The 27,911-nt window shown below is 37.0% G+C and overlaps 2 protein-coding genes across 22 annotated transcripts in view; one reads left to right on the top strand and one right to left on the bottom strand.

The window, feature by feature from the left end:
• Positions 1-12,630: 12,630 nt before the first annotated feature.
• The window catches only part of LOC127875259 (uncharacterized), a 46,627-nt gene continuing 31,346 nt past the window's right edge, over positions 12,631-27,911 (bottom strand). For 19 of the 21 annotated variants that reach the window (XM_052420194.1, XM_052420199.1, XM_052420202.1 and 16 more), the window contains one exon: positions 26,617-27,881. The gene's annotated coding sequence lies outside the window, so the exon portion shown is untranslated. Of the gene's footprint in view, positions 12,649-26,616; positions 27,882-27,911 lie in introns of those variants that run through there. The other 2 variants (XM_052420189.1, XM_052420192.1) reach the window with 2 other exon arrangements.
• On the top strand, positions 15,308-18,360 carry LOC127872397 (uncharacterized). The gene is made up of 3 exons (XM_052415727.1): positions 15,308-15,606; positions 16,254-17,749; positions 18,065-18,360. The coding sequence occupies exons 1-3, from the start codon at positions 15,308-15,310 to the stop codon at positions 18,346-18,348; spliced, it is 2,079 nt and encodes a 692-aa protein (XP_052271687.1). The 3' UTR covers positions 18,349-18,360.

Here is a 27,911-nt window from a genome sequence, read left to right as displayed (position 1 = left end):
TTCAAATAAAAAATCCAATGGTCTAACAGGTGGCTTTTCAAAGGGGGAAATTGGTACTGTACCGTTTTCGACCTTTGAACTCTAAATGTGACATTGACACTGTATAGACTGTTGCATTAATGACTACAGAAAAATCGCACATCCATTTCTCACCCAGTAATTTCCATTTTTGTGTCTGAAAATAAATATGTAAAAACAGCTTCATGTATTTTCGTCAACAAAGATACATTTACATAAAAAATAAAACAATAAAAGGAAACTTACTACTTGCTATAGTATGCACGTACACTCCAGTTCTTGGTCTGTAGGATAAAGACAATGTTCACCAATTGAAGAGCATCTATTTTTATATAACTGGCATCTTTCGCGAATTAATATTCATAATTTCATGAAGTTATCTGATTTCGAGAAAAGTTATTTGTTTTGCGAAATCTTCCATTATTTTCATGAACATTTTATCTGTATGTGTTGGCAGTTTAGAGCACTAACATGCATAAATTCGTGTTAACAAAATATATTTATTTACGTAAAAATTTATCTGTTTTCGCGAAAAGAATTTCTTTTTCGCGAAATCCTCCATTATTTTCATGTTATTTTAAGTTGTTAAGTGGTGGCACAAATATGCTTCCATATGAAGCCTTATTCATGCTGTGTTTTATTACTCTGATAGTAATGCACTTTATTGCCATTATACATGTTATTTGAAGGTGACACTGATATCTTATCTTAATAACGGTATCTACACATGTGCAGACATGCGGTGTCACCAATGAACGCTTTTAATCCACACTTGGAGATCGAATGCCTAATTCTCTTTTTTCAACGAGTTTCGTTTATTTTGTTTGAAAAAAAAAACGGAAATGAAATATGGCAAAAACGGTGTAAATAGGGTTAATGTAACTCCAGAAAGATAAGTAACATTAATTAAATATATACCATTTCCAACACGGAAATGCGCTCTTTACAAGAGCGAGTGGAAGCTTCAATGTGTAGAATTACCGAGATCACCCTTATAGAACATTAATTTATTTCAAAAACTGGAAATGTCATGTAAGTAATAACTACGCATTATTAAGTATGAATCATATCACGTGTGCATGTAGAATAATAGAGAATATTGATACCCACTTTGCGTAACTTAACGAAATCCCCGTTATAAATCGAGTTTTTTGAGTGTCAGAAACAAGTGGAAACGATTTTATGTTTCTATTTAAATAAAAACGTATCGATAAATTCCATTGTATAACAGTTATTATTACTGATATAACCAATAAATGCGTTAACTTGTGGGCAGTCGGTACCTGCGCGAGCGTCTGATACTGGTAGCTTTACCGAATTCCCCTTCATACAACGCTACTTTATATCAGACAATGACCAAACTGATTGTGTTGTCTTGCACTTTCAATTATAGTGATTGATAAATGTCCCATAAGCAATGTTTGATATTATTAATATCACTTTTATACGTAATAACATGTGGGATTTTGGTACCCACTCGGTGTCAGAAAGCGCGTAAAACTTCACAGAAATCCTAGCTTTAAAGCGCTATTTCGTGTCAAATGCACGGGGGGATGTTTATTTAATATTTTCGTAAATAACACGGGTAAATATCGGTGAAGAAGTGTTAATTTATTGCTTATACACCATTTCAGGTAGTAACAGGTTCGATTTCGGTAAGCGCGCAAGCGTATGAGAGCGTGTTTCATGTACCGAAAAACCCGTTATAAATAGCTGATGTTCTCTATAGACGTATATTTTTTGCATTTGCAGAATAACTACATGACACAAACCCCTTTTACAAGTGTTATATGGTGCCAAAAAGTCCATAAAAATCACCCGGTATATCGCGTAAATCTATATGCAGTCTATAGGCAAAGAAGCCATTTTGGTGTTAGCTTGTCTATGTTTTCTACCCGCTGAGCCACGTGATTAAGTGGGCGGAGCAATCATCGTCCAGGCGTCATGTCAATTGTTGTTGTTTACATTCGGGATTTTCAGCGCATGTGCACTGACTGGTTGCAGTAATGTTAAACATGTATAAAGGACTTTTGTTTAGTCAATAAAACGATAAAATAATCCGAAATAAACATCAAATCTTTTAAATAATAGCGCAAATAAATCATATTTAGTACCAATAAATTTTTATTCATAAATATATTTTCGTCTTTATAAAAATACGAATTAGTTATTAGCATCAGAGTAAAAGTGATCGTAAGACTAAATACTGAAAATTCCACAAAACAGAACAAATAAATAAGCCGTATTCTTTCTTATAGTAAGACTTTTATAAATGATTTAAAAACATAATGAAACAGATATTTATTGATCATAATTCTAAGTGGTGTGGATATTGTTATTGTTCATCAGCGATCGAATGTGTAAGAGGGGCATTTAATCAATAATGAAACAAAGCCCTAAAAGCGGAATACATAACAATTGTTAAATTTTGTAATTTTCTTTTCCATTGAATGAATTTTCGTTTCGTTTCCATTGAATGACAATAATTATTATTAATAATTTTAAGCATACAAATGGAAAAAACCTGCATAATGTGCCAATTGAACTGTCTTTGCATGTATATTGAAATCTCTTTACTTTGTGATAAGGAGTGATACATGTAACAATCAAGCACTTTATGATAAATAACAATATATATTTAATTTATTTTAGGCAAGCATTTTGGATTGCTTGTTTTCATGATGATGTTTCGTGCACTGCTGTAATGTACAATTTTTACGGTAATTGCCGATTTTAAATTTGCCGGTAATCGTTAAATACATTAATTGTGTAGAAGCAAAATTGCACAAATTTTTTAATTTATAGATATAAAACACTGTATATTATGATTAAACTGGCTGTTATATATACACTTAATCCTGCTAATCTATTTCGGACTGATATCTTCATTTTTTAAAATATGTCAACATATTTTATTAAAGCAACTGTTACGTATGTTGGCTTTAAACAGGGCCCTATACAAACCGATAATTATTGATTTTATCGATAACGCGTAATAGCTTCACGTTGTTAACCGAGATGATAGTTTACCTTGGTAATTTAAATCCCGATGGTCACGTCATTTGTTATTCAATATTTAAAATTTTACCCATTATAGAAAGCTGAAATGTTGCTCTTTCTAAATATTTAATTTATTTGTCAATGCATAACATATTAAAAAAGATATGACGAGTTAAACACAACATAATTACGGGTCTTCCAACTGCGGCTGAGTTTCGGGTTAAAAATATCGTCACCTTCAATGTAAATATATATTATTGCTCTGTCATTTTTAGTCAGAAATTTAACAAATAACATTCATTAGAAAGCTTATACATTTGCGTTTTTTCCTGTTATTTTCAATTGTTTATTTGAACTATTCAATTTATTGCGACGAGTTAAAACCAACAGAACTAGCAGCCGCGGTCGATTTAAGCGGCTGCGAGACGCGATCTTCAATTTGAGATCATCAAATATTTACCATTTTTATTTAAATATTTAAGAAGTAACCATCGTACGAAAGCTTGAAAATTGATTGTTTACATTAAGAAATTTAATTAGAAAACAGATGAAAAATAATACGGAAATTGCGATACCGATTTGTTGTGTTCTCAATCGCGTCAGATATTGCATCTGTGATTTCCCATCAGTTGCTAAAAACTATTCACAAAGAGACGTTTATTTATATAAATGAATTATGTAATACAAACACCAATTAAATTGTTTTAAAGATTAATTATATTAAAGTGTATAAAAAAATACACGTGCGTCTACTGTAATAACAAGTCTTTAGCCTACATTATTCAATCAGTACAGGAATATTCTCAAAATAAATTTGTCACACATCCAACACACATGAACAACTTCTCACATATTGACCATTGATAGGCCGCTGAATTTGACAAACAAGAACAATCACAATAGATCTTTGCAAATAATTTAGAATTTGCTTTAATCATGATAATTAGCGTGCGTCCTTTTAATTGTTCCGACATTGACTGTTTTCACACCGTTTTCATTTTTCGGTATTGCACTAAAAATTCAAACAATAACAATTATCTTGTTTATGTAACCTTAATTATAATGTTCATTAGTTTTGAGGACTCATTTATTAAAATCAAGGATCCGCCAGCAACAGGTCCCACATATAGGAAAATATATCTCAGAGAGCTGGCGGATCTGGTTGCTGAGATACTAAAGGACCAGAAAAGGCCCACTGGGAGTCGTGTTATATCCTACATCTATAACAAAATTGATTCTCGATTCAAAAATTGCAGAGAATCACTAACAAAGGTCATCCCCCCTGATAAATCCCTAACTAATAAAATCCATTCTGGAACTGGGTATCCTCCAAGTGTAGCAGATCCAGGATGCCCATCCCCCCGGCCAGCGGTACCCTTTCCGTTAATAAGAAACATGTTCGGCTTGCCAGGACCCCCGCGAAACTCAAAGGGGCCTGTGCAGGCCATAAACTAGGAGTTAAATCTCCTAATCATAAATTAAATCTGTTTAAACGCAAGTTAATTTCACACCACTATGGACAGTAACCTGCAAATCATTTCATTCAATGTTGGTGGTCTTACCGCCAACAAATTTACTGAGTTAAAATATTTTATTGACAGTAACCCTAGTACCCATATCTTATGCCTACAGGAAACCAAATTTTCAAATAGTACTGTAAAACAAATACCTGGGTATAACTGTGAATTTAAGAATTTTGTTACTTCAAACCATAATATTGCCGGTGGACTTGCCATATATATTTAAAACACAATATATTATGAACACCTGGGAGTGAACTACCAATTTAAATCTGATGGTAGCACTGCTATTGAGGCATTAGCAATAAAATTGGTTATTGACAAGAACCGGCCTCTTATCCTGGTCAATTTATATTCAAGAGGATGTGATCTTGAAACTCTGAACGGCCTCTTTAAGGAATAAAGGACCATTAAAGGACCCTTTGATGTAATATTCACAGGCGACTTTAATGCACATCACCCTGCTTGGGTTTCCATCAATTCAGATGCAGAAGGTCGGGCGGTAATAGAATGGTTGGACGAGCAAGAACTTATACTGCTCAATGACGGTTCTCCAACCAGACTTTACCCCACTGGTTTAAACTCGCACATTGACCTTACTGCTGTTAATGCCAGGATAGCAAGTGCGTCTGCATTGGCAACCGTTAATGATACCATGGGATCTGATCACCTCCCACAACAGGTTACCCTGCTCAACTATATTGCACAGGGAACTGAGGCTCAATGCTCAGGAGAGCAAAAGTTTTTATTGGAAAAAGCTAATTGGGCTCAGTTTAGGGACCTCTGCTCAGATCTCTCCCTTGCAGATGTTCACTCCCAGGACCCAAATCTGTTTTGTAATAACTTAACTAGCAAGATACTGTCCATAGCGGGATGTAGCATACCGGTCTCCTCCGGCAAGGTTAAGGCCAGAAATAGGGTCCCGTGGTGGAATGAGGCGTGCTCCAATGCGGTACAGGCCCGAAAAAATGCTTTAAAAATTATTAAAAAGAACCCCGCTGAGCATAATCTTCTTAATTATAGGTCCCTCGAAAATCAGGCAAAGCGGTTTATTTTGGACGCAAAAACTCAAAATTGGAAAGAATTCTGTGATTCAGCTATCATTAATTAGAAAATACTAGGGATTTTTGGCAAAAAATTCACAGAATTAAAGGAAATTCATTCACCCCTGTACCGCTACTTAAATACAAAGGCGAAATTGCCACTACCCCAAGGGAAAAGGCGCAGGCTCAATTTTTGGTACGACACTTGCAATCTGTCTCCAGTGACTCAAACCTTCCCATTGAAACTTTGAATTATCAAAAGCGGTTTGAGACTGAGCACCGAAATATTTTAAATGAGCCTGGGACAACAGCACGCCTCTCAATTTACCATTTACTATAACAGAATTATTAAGTGCCATTAACTCCAGGAGCAACACCGCCACGGGGCCTGACAAAATAGCATATTTAATGTTTAAAAATATGCCAGCCATAACTCTGAAAATTTGGCTTAACCTATTAAATCAGGTGTATAGGACAGGCAGGATACCACCCGAGTGGAAGCAGGCCACAGTGATTCCAATTCCTAAACCCGGTATACAAAAATGATCCAAACTCATATCGTCCAATAAGTTTAACATCACATGCAGGTAAATTATTAGAAATAATGGTCAAAAATAGATTAGAACACTTATTGGAATCAAATAATATACTAAACCCCTTCCAGTCTGGCTTTAGGAAGGGGCGATCTACTCTTGATCAGCTAGCTAGATTACAACATGATATTCTTTCTGCAAAAAAATCAAAGGGTAATCCGTATTAGCATTTTTTTTGGACCTTCAGGCCGCCTTTGATTTAACATGGACCTTTGGCATATTAAAAAAGCTAGCTGACTATGGAATCACTGGATACTGTTTCCACTACCTCAGAGCTTTCCTAGAGGGCCGTGAAATCCAGGTCAGGGTCGATGGGGAGTTATCAGAGGTAGCCATAACTAACCGCGGAACCCCTCAGGGGTCCGTAATATCCCCAACTCTGTTCTCCCTCATCGTAAACGGTCTACCTGATGCCGTAAAAGACTCAGGAATGGTTATCTCCCAGTTTGCCGATGACTCAGGCACTTGGTTAAAGGGGTCTAACATGTTACGACTGCAAAAGAGGGCTCAAGCAGGCTTAGACTCCATATGGAAATGGGCAATTGAATGGGGATTCAAAATTTCTCCAACCAAAACAGTAGGAGTACTATTTGGCGACCAATTTCAGCACTCTTTGGACTTAAATTTAGGCGGCACCAAAATTATCTTTGAAAAAGTGGTGAAATTTCTAGGTATGTACCTAGATAAACAGTTAACTTTTACTCACCACTTCAAATATTTGGCAGAAAGGTGCGAAAGTGACCTAAATTTAATGAGAATGTTAAGAGGCACAGGTTTCGGATCAGATAAAAATAGCCTCTTAACTCTCTACAAGTCCCTTATACGTCCAAAGCTAGATTATGGAGCCCAAATCTATGCATGTGCAAAGCCAAACGCCCTAAAAATGGTTGATGCCATTCAACACAAGACCCTTAGGATAGCTCTGAGAGCCCTAAACTGTACACCGGGTGCACTGCTTGAGGAGGAGGCCGGTGTGCTGCCTCTTGACTTGCGTAGAAAACAACAGTCCCTTAACTTCTGGGCCAGGGCTAAGAATCGGCATGGTTCAAACCCCGTTAACAAACTTGTCGGGACTGGCAACTTCATCAAGGGGAAAATACTTAAGCGTTAGCATGTCGCCCTACCTTTTGGTGCGAGTATTAGGACCCTGGTTGAGGAGGCCGGTCTCGACAAGGTACATGTAGCAGACCTGAGGCCCTCCAAGACTCCCCCCATGGACGCTTGTACCCATTGATGTTGACCTATCACTCTCTAATAAAATAACGAAAACTGACTTGCCACAACTCATCAAGTCAGAAGCTCTCTCTCTTGTAGATAATATGTATGCTGAGCATCTAAAAATCTACACTGATGGCTCCAAATGCCCTAACTCTGGTTTGGTAGCCAACTCTTTTGTAATTCCTTCAAAAAACATTAGTAAAACGCACAGGCTCAGCAACAATCTCTCTATTTTAACAGCAGAACTTTTGGCAATTAAATACTCTCTGTGCTGTATATTGGTCAATAAACCTACTAAAACTGCTATTTTATCAGACTCAATGTCATCTCTTGAGTCTATAAAAAACAGAAATAGCAGATCTAGGCCTGATATTTTAGCTAGCATTTTGGAACTTCATCAAAAGTGCCTAGATAAATCTTTAAAGGTCACATTAGTATCGTGTCCAGCACATGTCAACATCAGTGGGAATGAGCAGGCCGACAGGGGGGGGGGGGGGGCCAAAGAGGGCCTCTTGAGGGGGGCCGTAGATGCTGGGGGAACCCCTGGCACCTACTGAGGTCTACTTCCTGACAAAGAAATTTGTAATGGGTGAGTGGAATCTCCGGACCGACAATTTGTCTTCCCGTCAACATACTTTTACCAGACCTGCGAAAACCCTCAGACCGTCTGACAGATACTCAGCAAGCATTGTGCTTGACAGAGCCATCACGCGCCTGAGGATGGGAACCACCCTATTACCCGGTGGCGCAGGAAAGTATGTCCTCGGTATAGACCCCGCATGTCCTAGGTGCCAGGAACCTCTCACTGCGCCCCACATGCTGCTGCACTGTCCTAACCATAAGGCGCAGAGGGACCACCTCGAAGCTGCATTGCACTCCCATGGACTAGTTTTTAACCTTTCCAACGTGCTAGACCCCAAGGGAGCAGCTAGGGGCCCGGTCTTCTCTGCCCTTGCCAAATACCTTCTGGATTGTCAGATAACTGACAAAATCTAGGTCATTGGGGGAGGGAGAGCAGCCAACACCCACCTAATTATTCAGTCTTGTGACTGTTTTTCTTTTTAAACTGTGTAATCTTTGCACAAAACTGATGTAATCTAATAGTTGTGTTGGATTTGTGTCTCTTTTACACAACTTTTCTTTTAGTTTTTAATGGGTTTATTGTTCTACCCTGCCCTTTCTAAATCAGGCCAATGGCATTGACCTGGTCTTCTTTATTTTAATACATTTTTTATGAGAGTATGACGTTAGTCCACCATTTACATTTTTCAGTTTTTTAATATAATCATATTTTATGGCATTTCTTACTACAAGAAAGGACGAGGCTGTCCAGTAACCTGGGATTGTTGGCTGCATGGCAACCCCTCTCTTCCCCTTTGACACCTCACCCTTTCCCCTTCAAACTCGAAGAGCCAAGTCGGACTGGACTGCACGGTGCAGGGCCTTATACCATGATAAACACTCATTTAGCCCTATCCAGGGTAATACAAATCCCTTGGTATTATTGTCGACTTTGTTGATACTGCTAATTTTGTACCTTGTAGTACATTAAATCTTGTTATAACTGCTATTTTGTGTAGCAAATTTCCTTATTTTTGTGTAAAACTGCTATCTTATATAGCAAATTGCCTTAATTTTTTCTCAATACTGCTCTTCCTACACCATAGCAAACATTTTACTCTGTATTACACTAATTCATGTTAAAATTGCTATTTTATTTAGCAAATTTCCTTAATTTTATATTAAATTGCTATTTTGTATAGCAAATTGCCTCGGTTTTTCTGTTTAATTGCCATTTTACATACCATACAAGGTACTTTAGTACTATTTCCTCCATTGTTATCACCAATATATAAATAATATTGGTTGGATTAGAGCTTTTTGGGTTTATTTTAATGCATCTAGGTAATATTTGGTCTTTTTACCATTTTACATCAAACCTTTTTATAATTCTCCTTCAATTGTATACAAACCATTTTCCATTTACCGTGCACTCCCTCTGGTCCAGGGGAAACAACCATTGTAAACTCCATCCCACAATTACCTCCCTTAGTTGAACTGAGTGACATCACCCCTGCTGGCTATTTTTCCCCCACTCACGCCGGCCTACACTTCCAAAAATCTCTTCTTCTTTCAACCCTCCAGGGTGGCAACATGTATTTTACAAATATAAACGCATATAGTTCTGTACATATTGTAAATAATGTACTTTTTGTACAAATTGAGTTGTTTTGTCTCATTTTTAACTGTAAAGCACATTGTCTTACCTTTATTTTTATGTGGCCCTATAAAGGTGACCGTTTGGAGACACGTAAGTCATAACCCTTAGCATATAAGTTTTTTTTACTAAACTCACTTTTAAATATTGTTTTAATGCCACTCTGGGGGAACTTCTCTTCTCCATAGCCCAATCCTCCTTAAGTTCCATACAGACAGGGTCTTACGTTGGAGCATTACGGCTATATTCCCTGTCTGCAAGTGTTCAACATTGAGCCACATACATAAATTTATACACATTACATTTTTAATAACTAAATACTCAATTGCAACATTAATATATATTTGAGAGTTATACTCCCTATGTGTTATTATATATTGTCTTTTTTCCTTTCTTTTTACATATAATTGCATGTATACATGCAAATTCACTTTACATTTGAGAGCTGTTAAATCAGGCTCTGGCATCCCTACTAATTAATGTTCATAGATAAACATATCTCTCCAACGATTAGATCTTGTTGTGTGGCATTTCGATTAAACCTTAAATATACACATAATAATGTGTAAAGTACTGTGTTTTTTAACGCTTCTTAAATAAGGATAGATATTTTTAAACCAATAGATTTTTATTAAGGCACCGCACCAATACTGCAAAGTTTTCTATTTATATCAATGGTACAGCCCAGTAAAATCGGGCTGTCCATTTTATGGCCGTTTTCGACCTTTTTATGCAGAGTTTTATGTTAAGCAGTGTGCTCGGGCAATGGTTTATTAACCGAAGTCCCGAGGGTAAACAATCCCATTTGTTGTTGTTGTTCATTAGTTTTTATGTACAATCTCAGTGTTGTTCAGTATGGCATAAAGTAAAGATGATTTTGTTAATTTCTCAGATATTGAGAAGTTCAAAAAAGGTATTGGGTGATTTTACAGAAAGTGAATATTGTTTTAGTGATAGTGACTTTGAAGTAGACCAGGAACCCAAATCTTAATCTATCAAGTCTAGTAGGAATACAGAGATAAATGATACAAAGACACATAAGAAGACATTGTATCAATGTGATGAATGTGACAGGTCTTATGCTTCAATTTCTTGGATGCGTGGTTATCTTCGCACAAAGCATTTTGAATATTCTTCCAATAAAGTCAACACTGCATGGTTAAGTGAACATCAACCTGAAATGTAAGGTAACATAATCATCTTCTATCTTGTGAAAAGGTTTACAAAATATCCATAAATGCAACTTGAAAAGAATAAACTTGTAGTAAATCATGAAACGGATTTTTAATAGATGTAAACATAATTTTGTTTTAAATTGTAAAATGTGCATTTGGATATTTTTTTTCCCCTCATTCAAACTTAAATAGCATTAAAATTACTTGGTCGAAAGTCACATTTTTTGCGAACCATTTAGTAACATCAGTTTAGTAAATTTGCAGCTTCCATTTATATTTTAAAGATGTTAAAATATATTTGATGCTTCGTCCAAAATATACGATAAACTTATTGTTACCCCTACAATTCCGCCATTTTCCCTCAAATTCCAATCAAGAAAGCCAACATAATTAATATCGTATCTGCCTTTCAAATATTTCCAAGACAACATACGACACATTATCCATCGGTTTATATAAATTTTAGCAATCAGTATAATCTAATATAAACGTGATGATTCTTATAAATTGGTACATGTCGGCTTGTTTAACATACATTTCCGCCATTTTGAAATCTATCCTCTACCTAAGGCAACTATTTTCAACCCGAATTAATGACTTAAGCAGCATAATCTAACATAAATAAACATGCTTACTGATTTTGAAAACATACCTGTCATTATACTATGTCTATTTGGTCTCGATGCTCGTTTAATAACGGTGATTTAAACATTTTGTTTACATAACGAGAGACGTCTGATGCACTATTTTCGTTTGCGGCTTCAGACGAGTGCGCATGCGCGAGCATTGCGCGACAGCATGTTTGGCTTCAAATCGAGTTGCGGATACCTCTTATACACATACCTGACGTTAGTAACCATGTATCGCTCCATTTGGACAGTCTATTAGTATCTGTTCAGGATTTGACCATTGTCCAAAGGCACTTCAGCTTAGCTGAACAACTTTGTGTCATCAGCGAACAGTCGGATAGTGCTTTCAATCATGTGGTCAATGTCATTGATGTACATGTATATACAAAATGTTGGCCCGAGTACGCTGTCTTGAGGTACGCCACTGGTCACTTCGTTCCATTTCGAAATATCCTATTCACAACGACTCTATGCTTTCTATTATTCAAAAAAGATTTTAACCAACTTAGCATTTTCCCATCAATACCATAGGATACAAGGGCTGTTTGTAAAACATGCATGCCCCCCATATGGGCTCTCAGTTGTAGTGACAGCCATTGTGTGAATATGTTTTTTGTCACTGTGACCTTGACCTTTGACCTAGTGACCTGAAAATCAATAGGGTCATCTGCCAGTCATGATCAATGTACCTATGAAGTTTCATGATCCTTGGCATAAGCGTTCTTGAGTTATCATCCAGAAACCATTTTACTATTTCCGGTCACCATGACCTTGACCTTTGACCTAGTGACATGAAAATCAATAGGGGTCATCTGCGAGTCATGATCAATGTACCTATGAAGTTTCATGATCCTAGGCATAAGCGTTATTGAGTTATCATCCGGAAACCATTTTACTATTTCGGGTCACCGTAACCTTGACCTTTGACCTGAAAATCAATAGGGGTCATCTGTGAGTCATGATCAATCTACCTATCAAGTTTCATGATCCTAAGCATAAGCGTTCTTGAGTTATCATCCGGAAACCATTTTACTATTTCATCCGGAAACCATTTTACTATTTCGGGTCACCGTGAACTTGACCTTTGACCTAGTGACCTGAAAATCAATAGGGGTCATCTGCGAGTCATGGTCAATCTACCTATCAAGTTCCATGATTCTAGGCATAAGCGTTCTTAAGTTATCATCCGGAAACCATTTTACTATTTCGGGTCACCGTGACCTTGACCTTTGACCTAGTGACATGAAAATCAAAAGGGGTCAACTGCGAGTCATGATCAATCTTCCTATCAAGTTTTATGATCCTAGGCATAAGCGTTCTTGAGTTATCATTCGGAAACCATTTTACTATTTCGGGTCACCGTGACCTTGACCTTTGACCTAGTAACCTGAAAATCAATAGGGGTCATCTGTGAGTCATGATCAATCTACCTATCAAGTTTCATGATCCTAGGCATAAGCGTTCTTGAGTTATCATTCGGAAACCATTTTACTATTTCGGGTCACCGTGACCTTGACCTTTGACCTAGTGACCTCAAAATCAATAGGGGTCATCTGGGAGTCATGATCAATGTACCTATGAAGTTTCATGATCCTAGCCCCAAGCGTTCTTGAGTTATCATCCGGAAACCACCTGGTGGACGGACCGACCGACAGACCGACCGACCGACCGACCGACATGTGCAAAGAAATATACCCCCTCTTCTTCGAAGGGAGGCATAATAAGCTTCTTAACCCATTTATGCCTAGCGTCTAGAAAAAAGACCTTGGCAAACAGCGTAGACCCACATGAGACACCGATGCGGCATCTCATCAGGGTCTGCGCTGTTTGCTTAAAGGAATTTCTGTAAGAAATATTCTAAATATAAACATAAATATACTACACATTCCTAATTTTGGAAATAAATTGATCCAATTTAGAAGGATGGGATAGTCCACTAGGCATAAATGGGTTAATCAGTCTAGCACGAGGTACGGTATCGGCTATAATCCCGTGGTTTGTTATGAAGGCAGGAATTTGATTCAGCCATGCTGATTCCAGTCAAATTTCTGCGCGGAGGAAGATCAGTTACTTCCCGCTTGCGAACACCAACGCTTATATGAGATAAAATATACGAGTGCACATAATGTAATATATTCGTAATTACATGTACTAAAAATATGAGAACATAGCGTTTTAAGTATAAACGCTCTTGGGCTGACACTGTGCAAAACACAAAGGGACACACACATATTGTATTCATTTTGAGAGATGATTGTTAAACTGTTGTATCCCTTTAAGCTTTTTTTGTTTTTGTTTTTATTTCACGAAGGTTTGGTATTTTTCACTGCACGGCAAAAAATCATGGACAAGTGCATAACGCATCTAAACCAGCATCAGTTACACAAGCTAATTTGGATCAACACGTGTAGATACATAATATGTATTCAAATTATTGAAAATGAGAATATCGTCAGAAGAAATTCTGTATTGTACGGTATTGAAGTAGTATTGAAACGTGCATGTGATAGAAATTGATATAAATATTCTTTAAACAGTGTTAGTGATTTGAGCCCGTTAACATTTGAGTTCGATTTGATAATACTATTGTCTACATTTACTTAGGATTACATTTTCCGTTTATTATTATTCTTGGGTAATTAATAAGAAAATTTTCATGTTTTGCGGTCTGCTGTGGCTTTAAGATTTCCGGTTCGCGAACTGATTAAGATATATAACGCACGTCATGATCACTATATTAATATTTATATATGAATCTGAGGTGTGAAACGAATATGCGTAGCAATAATTGTATGACAAATTCCTACACAAGTCGCGAGTCAGTTCTAAGATTCGAATATTAGGGTAACGACTCCCAGATTGACATTAAAGCGTTTTTCCCGATGAGATAGTCCAGCATCAGCTTTATTTATCAATGAATTAGTAAAAATGAAAGAAATCCTGATGAATTATTTTTTTCCAATTAAAGTCTATTAACCCCAATGCCTAATTAGAAACGTCTTTGCGCAGCTTACACTTAAGACATCCTAGATTCATTAACGCCCAGTTTCCACTAGATGGAAACGTTCAGTCCTAGATACCCCTCCGAAACAAATAGCCGTGCACGCTTACCACACGTCCCCGAGGTGTTTGTGTTCTAATACAATTTGGGCTTTCACTAACAAGACGCAAGTGAACGACGAGTAGACAGAAGGTTGCCAATGTGATGACCAGACGATGAATGAATGAATTAGTGCATGAATGAATAAGCGTTTACTGGGTACTAGTTTAATTTTCTTTAAACGATCAGCCTTCTCTTCCCATGACCCAACAATAATAGCACGATCAAATCATTAAAAGGGAATTTTATATCCGCTTTGAACAGTGATTAACAATATGCATTAATTTCAGTACTAAAACAAATCCACCAAATAACTTGTTTGAACTGACACTTGTATAAAACTTGTTAACTCTTACTATCTTTCATAAAATCTCACGATTGTTTATTCTTATGAATATACAACTACCTTTATAATTCCGATTATTGCATGGCGATTTTAAACAAAAGAGGGTTTGTTATTACTGGTTTCCAATTTCAAAGAATTAAAGAAGCATAATGACAAATGTTGATTTAATGATTAAACTCTCCAAAAAGTTTAGAGGACTACCTGAGTTATTCGCATTTATACGGAATATAACAAATGGTCATGAAGTTCATATTTTAATATTAAAACTGTAAAAGAAATTGAAAGACTTCAGCGACGGAAATGAAAACGATATGTGAGAACTTACTGTCACAAGGTATGTCTGTAGTTTGTATGGCTACATTACAAAAACAAGTGAAAATACGTATGCATTGAACAAATTATTTTCTGCTTTACATATAGAATAAAAACATTTGAACAATATAAAAAATGTCGGATGCGACACTACGTCATGTGAACGCGTTGGCGATGAAATACGAATTATTACGGGAAATAAAACATTGGCAGAAGTCGTGCACGCAAGGCATCAAAGACATAGCAAGAGGCATTACCGCCATGCGCGAAGCACGCGCTAACATCAAACAGCAGATCAACAGCGCGCGAGCGCGATTGGAAGCGAGGCTGAGAGAGCTTGAGGCATGCGCAGAGAAGCAGCTCAACACCATCGCTGGACTGGAGGAAGATTCCATGAAGGAGCTACTTTCAAAGCTGGCGGACAATAAGAAAAGGTAGCAAATGAGTACTCCATCGTAGGCCATACGGCCCAAATAAAGTTGGTTCCCAATTACTAGTACATAATATGAAACAATAGGGTAGGTAGGTCGGCAAATCTTTAGATCGTTTGCTTAAATAAGTAATTCAATAAAATCATTTTCCAAGTTCATAAAGATGTTCACTGCCATATATGTTCAAAATCTGTTTGCAGCATATATTTCTTTATATTTACTAGTTAATTATGATCAAGTGTAGCATGAACACGTATTTAGAAGAAATCTCACAAAGAAATAGCCCAAGCAAGTAAAAACAAAAACGTTTTAATGAATAATGGCGATGAGTGCGCGATCACTGCGATTAGACCAAGTCATTTAAGCTTCCGTTGTGGCTTAAAAAACACAAATGCTGGCTTCGAGCCGAGTGTGTCGCGAAAAGTAAGGTCCACACTTTCTATAAACTAACTTGAGTCAGGGACCTATAATGTTTGCTAAGGTCCCTGCTTGAGTAGTGTTGAATATTTTAAATAACTCGTTAAGCTCATGGTTTCCAGCTGATAATTCACTTGCTTTATGCTTTATATATATATATATATATATATATATATATATATATATATATTTATAAATTGCTGGCATTTCTTTGCAAAAACATTTTTTTTCAGATTGGCTAATACAGAGTCTGTCTTAAATGAAAACTTGATAGGTTTAAAACTGAAACGTTCCATGGAAGACGGAAAACATCAAATGATTGACGTGCGGAAGGCGCTAGTTGAGTACCGGAAATACAACTTGCCTACCGGCTTGACATTTGAACTTGACCCGACTATAGGAATCCAGAACGTATCTCTGATGTCACTAGGTCAGACGCGCGTTCAGCCCAGTCACGAAGACAGCAAGCGTTCAACGACCACTCAACATGATGACGTAGGTTGCTTCATTACGGCTAATGGTGACTGTGGCGACGAACATGATATTGTTAGAGACATTGAAACACTGTTCGCCCTTGATGGGAAATACGAGCATTCATTGAAACCGTTTCTGGACAGCGTCCGAGATTTGTCCGTAAAATATAATACGTCAGAAATATTAAAGAAGGACGCATCTTTTAAGAAAATAACTCCGGAACTGCCAGCCACGTACATAAAAACAGTACAGATTAAAAACCCAGTAAGACCACAAAGCGAAGTGAAGCCCAGAAAAAACGACGCGCAAAGACCGGTTATGACCAGATTATCAAAGTCTGCAAGAGATGATGGTATTGCCCAGCGAAGCACGTGCTTAAACGATATCGAGATCGTGCCTTTCGAAGAGCAGGGGCCGGAAAGAAGTCCACAAAATAGGTCAGAGAAGCCAAAACCTCGGACGAGTAACGTTAGATATTCTGATATCGATTACGTTAAAGAAATAACGGCGCTCGAAGATATTGCAGTGGCAGAAGATAAAGAATTGAGGGCAAACACTAACATAACCCAAGGGCGTTCGTTTATACCTTACCCTGTACCGAAGTTACGTGGCGTCAGCGGAAGTTCACAAGGATCCACAAGTACGTCAATGAGCTCCGTAAGCTATAAACCGACCAACTCACTCGCGAGTAGACCGGTTAACATCACGGCATCGGAAAACAGTCAGTCAAACTCATACTTCAAGTACGTCGCCAAATTCCACACGAAAAAGCACCCGGATGAGACGGACCTGTGTCGTCTGGCGGGCATCACGTGCCTCGACAACGGTCAGGTGATTGTAACGGACATCAACCATTTGCAGATCATGCTGTTCGGACCCGACTATCATTACCTGGACTCGCTGGAATGCCCCTCGCCAAGTGGAGTCACTACGGTCAACTCCAATACGGTGGCAGTGGCTCTGTTTCACAACCGCAAGATCATGCTCGTCAAAGTACACACTATCCACCTCGAGCGATTCCGAGAGTTCCACATCCCGTGCAACGACACGTTATTTGACGTGACTTCAAGAGGCGGTGGATTTTTTGTTTTGTGTTCGGCCGGAGATGTGCACGTGCTTAACGACGAGGGGAAGCAGATCAATGTGCTGAGCGCATGCGCAAAGAAAGGCGAAGGCCGCCACATAGAGGTTTCCCTGGACCAAACGATGATCTTCATATCGTGTAGTGACAAAGTCGTTTGCATTAATAATAACGGTAAGTGTCGCTCGTATGGTCTGTGTGTGAACTTACATATGTTCTTGAAACTTTTTAAAATGCAAGTGTGAGTAGCTTGACAATGAAATTTACCGTCACATTGGGGTACCGAATTGATTGTAACTTTATTCTAAGAAAACGATGATTTTTTATACACATCCCTTTATCTTTTTAATAGAAAAATGAAAGTTTTTTTAAACTGTTTTAACCTTTTTAATGATTAACCCAACGAGTTATTAGTCAGTAAACATTATCTTTTGATTTGTCAATTTAATTTTTACAATTTCGCGAAGTCAAAATATTACATTCTTGCAGGGGAACAGTTATGGCAGTATTCAAGGACTTCGGCGCATCGGCGTTTCGCGTCCGTAGGTCTGGTATGGTATAACCACCGTCTATTTGTGGCCGATTGGTGCGGTCACAAGGTCATTGAACTCTCGACGGAAGGCTCCTACGTGCGTGACGTCATTGTCGACCACGTGGAATACCCACAAGCCCTTGCGATTTGCCAGACGACAGGGCGCATGCTCGCTACGCAGAACAATCAGTTTAAACAGGAAGCGCGTAGTCGTGGAGTAAAGGTGTTCGCAATAAAATGAGACAAGAAATAGTGTTCGCATTGGTATACTATCTATTGTTACATTTCGGTCATTTACGGTCCATGATTTGTTAATGACAGACATATTTTCTCTTTGATGTGCTGCATACAAACACAGGTGGTAAGCGTGTGGCTATGATATTAATTAGTGAAAACATCGTTTTGAATGATAAATAATCACATTGTAACGAAAAATTAACTTTTCTGATTTTTTTTCACAATCAAATATCTATATTTATTTTATACCTAATGATAAAATATGACATTTCTGCAGTGAAATAACAGCAGTGAAAATAACAAATTGTTATTTTCACCGATGAAAAGAACATATTTTCGGAACTCCTTTTCTATTTTTTAGATTATCATAAATAATTATATAGAGATTTTCTATGATCAAGAGTGAATTAAAATCGACATACCACCGAATCCAACACATTTTCATTTTATTTTATGCTTAAATTGACCGTTTATTTACATTGTAAGAGTTTTAACTGGAAATTCCGTTGGTATAATGTAAGGCTCACACGGGTCAAAAATATTCTTCGGGTCGAGTCGGCGGGTCAAATTTTAAATACCCGAGAAAATTCGGGTCGGGTCGGGTCAGATAATACATAAGTTAATTAAAATAAAACTACATTATTTAACAAACTAGTAGCATATTTTAGCGTTCTTAAATATTTAACTGTTTGTCAAGTATATTTTTTGTTTAGAATATTACAATTTTTATTGTATTGATTTACTTAATTATGAATGAAATACTGAACTGCATATAACTATTTATAACGTTTACACAACGTTGTTTAACTTAATCAATTAATGTTAGTATTACTTGAAATAGCGATCAAAAGTGCATATATAGGAAAAACAACATGTCAGGCAAAAATAAAGCTTGTCTTATTTTGAGGAGAGAAGCCAAACTAACTTTCACTGTAAGCTCTTAATGCCTTTTCTACTTTGAAGTCGATATATTTTATAAAACATGTTTCGTTTGTTTTAACGTTGCCATTTTGGGATGTCAATAACAAATGAAACTCGACGTTTTTGCTTTTGGTGTGTCACTTCTATTCTTATATGACTATTTGAAATAAAAACACTGCTTAATTTATAATATAAAGGATGTTATTTTAAATCACTTATTTAAAAGCGATGATCTGACTACACGTTTAACATGTAGTTTTGTTCTTCGTAGCTTGCGACCCGAACCGGTATCGTTCGCAAAAACTTTGACCCGGATCCGCGGGTAATTTTTTGACCCGCGGATTCGGGTTTTTTCGGGTACCCGTTTGAGCACTAGTATAATGACGTCATTTTGTGCTTTAATGTATCGAGGCACGCCACGGGAGAAACTCCGAGAAAGGGTAACTTTTCAGCGAAAGGGAAACAGCTGTTAATTATTTTCTTGAAAAAGGGGCATAAAAGAAAACAGAAATTTTTTTCATGTCAGTGTAAGATCGTTTGTTATTTCACTCGTGATCATAGGAAAACTCGTAAAAATATTATTTCTATGATTACTCGTGAAATAACAATCGATTTTACACTAACATGAACAAACTCTCTCTCTCTCTCTCTCTCTCTCTCTCTCTCTCTCTCTCTCTCTCTCTCTCTCTCTCTCTCTCTCTAACATGGTATCCAAATCGAAATCAACCAAAAACATACTCTCTCTCTCTCTCTCTCTCTCTCTCTCTCTCTAACATGGTATCCAAATCGAAATCAACCAAAAACATACTCTCTCTCTCTCTCTCTCTCTCTCTCTCTCTCTCTCTCTCTCTCTCTCCTCTCTCTCTCTCTCTAACAATGGTATCCAAATCGACAATCAACCAAAAACATACTCTCTCTCTCTCTCTCTCTCTCTCTCTCTCTCTCTCTCTCTCTCTCTCTCTCTCTCTCTCTCTCTCTCTCTCTCTCTCTCTCTCTCTCTCTCTCTCTCTCTCTCTCTCTCTAACATGGTATCCAAATCGAAATCAACCAAAAACATATGCATCGCTTTGAACAGCCATAACTTCATCAATTGTGCAGCGATTTTCACGATCTCGGTCTTATTCAACGCAGAAACGAATTTCCTTTCTGGAAATTATATATCTTGTTATATTTCTACACATGCTGGGTCAAATTTTAAGAAAAAAAAACGATACACAATTCGCTTAACTTACTTGACAGCGATCAGACAGGATTCATGAATGATATCTCTAGGTGTAAAGACACACCTTCGCATTGGACCAATGAAATCACTCCTGTGTTTAAAATGTCAGTTAGTTGAAATGTATCTAAACAAATGTTTCAAACGGCGCTGGACAGTTAGTTTTGATGCATAATGCAACGGCAAGCACGGTGTTTTTCCATACGTTTTATTGAATTATGGTATCGATGACCGTGAACTTTTCTGGCAAAATGCCCTTTACTCCGTGAAGATTTCAGTCTTAGATCCTGTCTGATCGATTTTAAGTAGGCCACGCGAGTTGTGTATCGTGTTATTTTTTAAAAGTTGACCCAGCATTTGTATAAATATTGCAAAACATACATATTTCCAGAAAGGAAATTCATTTCTGCGTTGAATAAGACAGAGATCGTGAAAATCGCTGCACAATTGATGAAGTTATGGCTGCTCAAAGCGATGCACCCTGTTTTCGGGTGATTTCGAGATGGATACCTTGTTATCCCCCGCCATAGGCGCAGGGATATTGTTTTGGCGTTGTCCGTCCGTCCGGAGCCATATCTTGGAAGTGCTTTGGCGGATTTCATTGAAACTTTTTATGAGTATGAAAACACATGTATATGGATCAGAGGATGAGGCACGCCAAATGGCATTGTACACCATCAGTTAATAACAGAGTTATGGCCCTTTGTATCTTGAAAAAATGCTTTTTGTGTGTGTCCGGAGCCATGAAACTTGATACGAGTATATATATGGATAAGAGGATGATGCACGCCAATTGGCATTGTACACCATCTGTTAATTACTGAGTTATGGCCCTTTGTATCTTGACAAAATTCTTTTTTGAGTGTCAAATATAATACTTTTGTGTCCAGAAGCATATTGGCGGGGGATATCAATTCAACGAATTTGCTTGTTATATATACATTTGATAGTGATTTTTTTCAGTTAATTTTATTTTATATTATGACTATTTATCATTCAAAATGATGTTTTCACTAATTAATATCATAGCCACACGCTAACCACCTGTGCATACAAATACATTGTCATGTGACCCTATATCTATCTGACCAGTGCGGTGACGACACAACAAACCCAAATGTGTCCAGATGGGAGCTAACCCAGGCCGGCTGGCTGAGAAGAGTTCTGCCATTTTATCCACTGTTCAGCTGTAGTGCGTTCAGTTACAGCGAACGTTCGCCAATGATCGTTCGTTTCCGATTCGGTCTTATTGAACGATAAGTTCGGCGCGAACGTTTCAAGATGGCGGCTCCCAGAAATTTGTTGCGATTTTGATGGCGGAAATCGCTAATAACACAGAAAGTACTTAACTAACAGATATTTCCAAAGAAATAAAACCTATAGTAATTTGATTATAATTATAAGTGGTGTGGATGCGAAAGTGTTATTTTTCATTAGCGATCGAAATTTAGTGTAAGAGGTGCATTGAATCAGTTAGAAAACAAAGCCCTAAAATAGCGCAATACATTACAATCTTCAAATGTAGTTGTAATTTCTTTTACATTGAATGAATTTTCGTTTCGTTTACATTTAATGAAAATATAAATAAATTTTAGCATTCACACGGAAAAAAACAACCCCTGCATATTTTGCGAATTGAACTGTCTTTGAATGCACATGTATATTGAAAACTCTTATGTAGTGATTATGAGCGATACAAATCTGGCATTTTATTATACCATAAATCTATACGTTTATTTTACTCAAGTATTTTATATCGATTTTATGATCAAACGCGATTGCTTGTTTTCACGATGATGTTTCGAGCACTGCAAAAACGCACGATCTTTACACGTTATTATAGGTATCCGGAGAAGCGCCCCCCCGGAGAACTGCCCCCTTATTTTAAAGGTGGCGGAGAGGTGCCCCCCCCCCCCACCCTCCATCAAATCGGTAGGGGCGGAGAACTGCCCCCCTGTCAGAATTTAGTAGGCGGATATCTGCCCCCCCCCCCCATCAAATCTGTAGGGGCGGCGAACTGCCCCCCACCCCACCCCCCCCGGTGTCATATTAGTTATTAGTTACGTAGTGAAAACAATACTTACGGGTAATTTTACGTTATCGCCGTACACATTTCATCCGGTAACAATTTAATTTCAGTACAAGTATATTACCATTTATCGAACTGAATAACACAAATTGTCTTGAGGCATGTGATAATACTGTTTAAGGCCCTTGGTACGCATCTGCACCACTCACTATACATGAATGCCATGTAAAAGTCGTGTTTTAATAAGAGCGCGAAACATAGTCGAGATCCACACAGGAAACGCGTGCGTGTTAATACTGGCCATGTGTCGCAACTAAATATAGACGTGCAACTCAGTACTTATGGAGGAAAAGTTACATCGGAATTAATTTACATTATAAAGATAGTATTGACCCATGGAAAACGAGAGCGCCGATGGCGTTAAAAGCATAGGTGCAAGATACAGGGAAGAATGGCGTCACGTGGTATAATGTAGTTCGATATCGCCATCCGCGAATTTCTCAAATCAATAATTTCAAACAATTACCGACTATTTAAATAGATAATCTTTCCATTAACATCAGTGTTTGAAACGCTTATGAAAAATAATTACCCAAGCCTTTCAAAATTTAAGCACGGACAGATCTGTATCTTTTCACAAATGAAAATAGACGCTACCCTATTCGTCTGCGTCAAGAATTTGTCGTAAAACTTGTGGTAAGCGTTAGATGCAGAGGTGCACAACAGATTGAGTTCTGAATACAGATTTCTGAATGCAGATTTTTATAGAAACTCCTCAAAGCAGTTACTTCCCTTGCTTCGCCCGGTCAGTAACTTCTAGTATAAGGGAGGCCACTGCGTAGGAGATTGAGATTTATAGTGCATATAGAATTGTTTTACGAACGAAATTTGTTTTAGGTTATAAGATTTTTTGACATAAAACGGTCTAAGAAAAATTCACTAAAAACGGTGTCAGCAATATTCTTGGAAGAAAACGTTAGAAAAACGTTTCCAAATTTTTTTTGTAAGAATGACCATATACTAAATTAAATAGATATTTCGTCTGATTTTTGATCAGGTAAGGCTTCATAATGGGTAACCGAGCGATGTGGATTTTTGAAATGTGGTATATACCATAAGCATAGGTGCGTAAACGCACCTATGCTAAAAACCGTAACTTAACGTATAAAAAAGTAAATTAATAGGCAAAGCAAAGGCAATAATTTAGCTGACTTGAAGAAAAAAGTGAAGTGAAGTCGAATTTATAATCAATGTATTTATGTTGTTTAGTTAATTCATGTGACATACAAAATAACATACATAAATACACACATTACATGCATACATACATTCACAGTTACAATCATACATACATACATTCAGACATACATTAACAAATATATACATGCTTACATAAACGTTCAAAACATACATTCATACATACAATCTGCAACAGTTTGCATTTTGAGCAGATCATGTCGACATGCCAAACAAACAAAATCGGTAACAGTTGCTTTAATTAGCAGCTAATTAGGCAGGCAGAGAACTTGTTACCGTTAACGATAAGATCCGCGATCTTTTAATCTTTTAATTGGTAGACCGGACCGACCTTAATTGTTAAGAACTTGTTAGCTTTGAATAAAGCCGCATACGGGTTTATTATATTGAACCGTCCAAATCCATAATTGGCGAAAACAAACAAATAAATTATTGTTTTCAGCTTGCATATGGATGGATTAAATTGCATGCTAATTGTTTGTTTTAATTATGGGGAAAATATCAAATAATTCAGCCGCGAGAACTTTTTATTAGCAAAAAGTGATTTGTTTTTCTTTGTTCACATAGACGAAAATCACGTGATTATCAAGATGGCGACGTCCATGCCGAGGCAGGTATTTTTTTGCCGTTTTATAACTTTTATTACTTGAACGACTTTATATTACTTTTGAAATTTCACTCAATTTCCAGACATAATAGCAAGAAAGTTACTAGCGTTATTGTCATTATAATACTCGCTTTATATATAGCCGCGAAATTTCTTTAATTAGGGGGCACTTCTCCGGGTCATCAATTCTGACAGGGGGGCAGTTCTCCGCCCCTTATTAATCAGCAGGGGGGCAGTTCTCCGCCCTATAAAAAATCAGTGAGGGGGCAGTTCTCCGCCCAGTGAAAAATCTTTGGGGGGCAGTTCTCCGGGGGGGGGGGGGGGGGCACTTCTCCTAGAGCCGTTATTATATCGGTTTACATTTGCAGGTACCCGTTAAATACGATAATTGTGTAGCAGTTAATTTCTACACTATTTTAAATGTATTGTCATTATAAAACACTTAAGTGTTATGTTTAAACTGGCTTATATATATATACTTAATAGTTCCTGTTAATCCATTTTGAACAAATGTACGTCTATTTTTTAAATATGTTCAAATGTTTTAATAAAGCAACTGTTAAGTTTTTGGCTTAATATGCCCAGAGATGACACGGAGGTATCATAAATTGTGTTTAATGACCAGACACATGTGGTTAACGACCCCATACTGAGTCATACAAATATGGGTCCCTGGGTTTATGACACCCTGTTTTCTTAGTTATTGTCTGGACAGAATCCGATCATATCGAGATAATCGGGGCAATTAAACAATGGGTGGTTAAAAATGCTGAAATAAGGAGTGTCAAAATTGGTGTGAACAATTAAATAAAACATTTACATGTATCAAGAGGATTTAGTTAATCTGTAACAAGGTAAGTCTTTACGGACATATAGGTTCAAATAGTTTCTTTATGTTAATTACATAAAATCAACAAATTTGTTGTTTGTTTTCGTCCTTATTTGTGTTCATTCATTGGATTCTATTTAATATGGAAGAATTTCAATTTCTGAATATTTTGTTGTTCTTAAAATGGGTCGCGAATATGATTGAAATCTTATCACGATGCGGATCATCAAACGCAAACAATAGCAGAATGGTCGCAGTGTAGGCGGCCAAAATTTGAGGATGCGCAAACGTGACGTCATTATCGGAATCCCCAAAACCTCCTATACACTTTGTTTATTGTTCAATTCACTTTATGTACTACAAAAAAGGAGAAAATATCGAAGTTACACTGAACAAATACGACATATTTATTTGTCCGCCATCTTGGTTTCGCTAGCGAACTACCTCCCGAGAGGGTTCGCTTCGGTTCGCGACGAAGCAAGCGTTCAATAGCGAACGTTCGCGACCGTTCGCGAACTATAGCGAACGTTCGCTGTAACTGAACGCACTACTGGACAGCCAAAGACTGTCTAAAAATGGTTTTTGCTTTTTCTGAACCCACACCCATTAGCACAAGCTTGTCAATAACCATCTAGCAAGCAGACCTGTTGTTACAATGCAAGTACGAAAATACGAGAAATATAAAATGTTGAAATTCCTGGTCGCTTATATAACCCCCGTCACATCATGATCATTGTCAATGTGCAGAACCAATGTGTCATTTACGGACAATTTTTTAAAGCGGGTATATACGATTTTTTATATGTGTTTAATTGTAATATATTGATAAAATATGTTACAATTACACAAAATAGACAAGAAAAATTATACATTAAAGCCGAATTTCATAAAATGCAGCAAAGACAAATTAGCGGCCCGAGCCGATTGTGACGAACATATTTTCCTACAATAACCGAAGCATTCGTCTTTGTATTAGGATTGGAGTTAATGTTCGTGTGTCGTATGAATAGATATCGTTGCAGGAATTCAAATAAACCGTTAAACTAAGTTTAGATTCACATCGTACATGTATGATATACATGCTGGCGAATTCGGCTGTACTGCCGTTTTCAATTTCAGAATTAAATATCTGGCTTATTTCGCATTTTTCGACACATGTTCTTCTTAACTTTTATTTTAATTTATATTGAAATATATATATATAATAAGTTTTTTACACATTTTATATAAATTCATTAATATTTGACAAAATCGTATATACCCGCTTTAAGTACAGAAAATGCCATTTAAACAATTAAATCTGCTTTAACTAACAGTTTTGAGGTTTATGTATTAAGGCCTGAATATGCTACCAGATAATTATCTTTGGTGTTCATGTCAACTTGGTCTGAAGTACTAGAAAGAATACCAGAAATTTAATATTTATTTTTATTTGTCAACAAATGCATTTTAAAAATGTTAATACATATTTATTACAATAATATCCATATTTAAAATGAGCAGTCATGTATGTAAAGAAATTTTGCATCCAAAAACAACTACCATTCATCAATTCAACTAAGTAACAGGTGTAATCTTTATTATCAGTACAATAAACGTTTCAATTCAAACTATTCTAGTGCGTTTTACTGTTACTTTTACTCAATTATGAAACAAAAAACTATTATTGTAACAGAACTGATAGATAGGATGCATTAACGCACTAGATACATGTATATAACCCACAAATCTTTGGGTACAATTATAGCCAACTCAAAATCACAGATATCAACTGTTGTTTGAATAAAACTATGATTGGTAAACCAAGTAAGTCAGCCTTGTTAGTACATACATGTATATATTACTAATTGGGTTCATTGTTACATTATTTTCATTGTAGCATTAAAGAAAACCATTAAATTAGACTTAAAAATTTTAAACAATGTGTTACTTCCTTGTACCCTTTAATAAAGAAAAACTTTCACATTCCAGAGAAAGTCTATATTCATCAAAGAATCATTTCCATACAAATAATTATTTTCAAAACTGAAATGTTCAGATAACTATTTACTTTTTTGAATTTTCTGGCATCTAATGTCTGTGGAATGTTGGTTTCAGAAGTCTTCTGAAAATTATTTTCAATAAACAACAAGGGCTGTTTGTAAAACATGCATGCCCCCCATATGGGCTGTCCATTGTAGTGGCAGCCATTGTGTGAGCACGATTTTTGTCACTGTGACCTTGACCTTTGACCTAGTGACCTGAAAATCAATAGGGGTCATCTGCGAGTCACGATCAATGTACCTATGAAGTGTCATGATCCTAGGCAAAAGCATTCTTGAGTTATCATCCGAAAATCATTTTACTATTTCGGGTCACCGTGACCTTGACCTTTGACCTTGTGACCTCAAAATCAATAGGGGTCATCTGCGAGTCATGATCAATCTACCTATGAAGTTTCATGATCCTAGGCAAAAGCGTTCTTGAGTTATCATCCGAAAACCATTTTACTATTTCAGGTCACCGTGACCTTGACCTTTGACCTAGTGACCTCAAAAACAATAGGGGTCATCTGCAAGTCATGATCAATCTACCTATGAAGTTTCATGATCCTAGGCGTATGCGTTCTTGAGTTATCATCCGGAAACCATTTTACTATTTCGGGTCACCGTGACCTTGACCTTTGACCTAGTGACCTCAAAATTGATAGGGGTCATCTGCGAGTC

The sequence above is a fragment of the Dreissena polymorpha genome, chromosome 3 (assembly GCF_020536995.1).
Source record: "Dreissena polymorpha isolate Duluth1 chromosome 3, UMN_Dpol_1.0, whole genome shotgun sequence".
In the NCBI taxonomy this organism is placed as follows: domain Eukaryota; kingdom Metazoa; phylum Mollusca; class Bivalvia; order Myida; family Dreissenidae; genus Dreissena; species Dreissena polymorpha.
This window is presented reverse-complemented; position numbering and strand designations above follow the sequence as displayed.

What these genes read in the sequence shown, in the direction of transcription:
- LOC127872397 (XM_052415727.1), top strand. Translation starts at nt 15,308, where the DNA reads ATGTCGGATGCGACACTACGTCATGTGAACGCGTTGGCGATGAAATAC. An exon ending in CTGGCGGACAATAAGAAAAG is followed by an intron (nt 15,607 to 16,253) that starts GTAGCAAATGAG and finishes ATTTTTTTTCAG; the next exon opens with ATTGGCTAATACAGAGTCTG. An exon ending in CGTTTGCATTAATAATAACG is followed by an intron (nt 17,750 to 18,064) that starts GTAAGTGTCGCT and finishes ACATTCTTGCAG; the next exon opens with GGGAACAGTTATGGCAGTAT.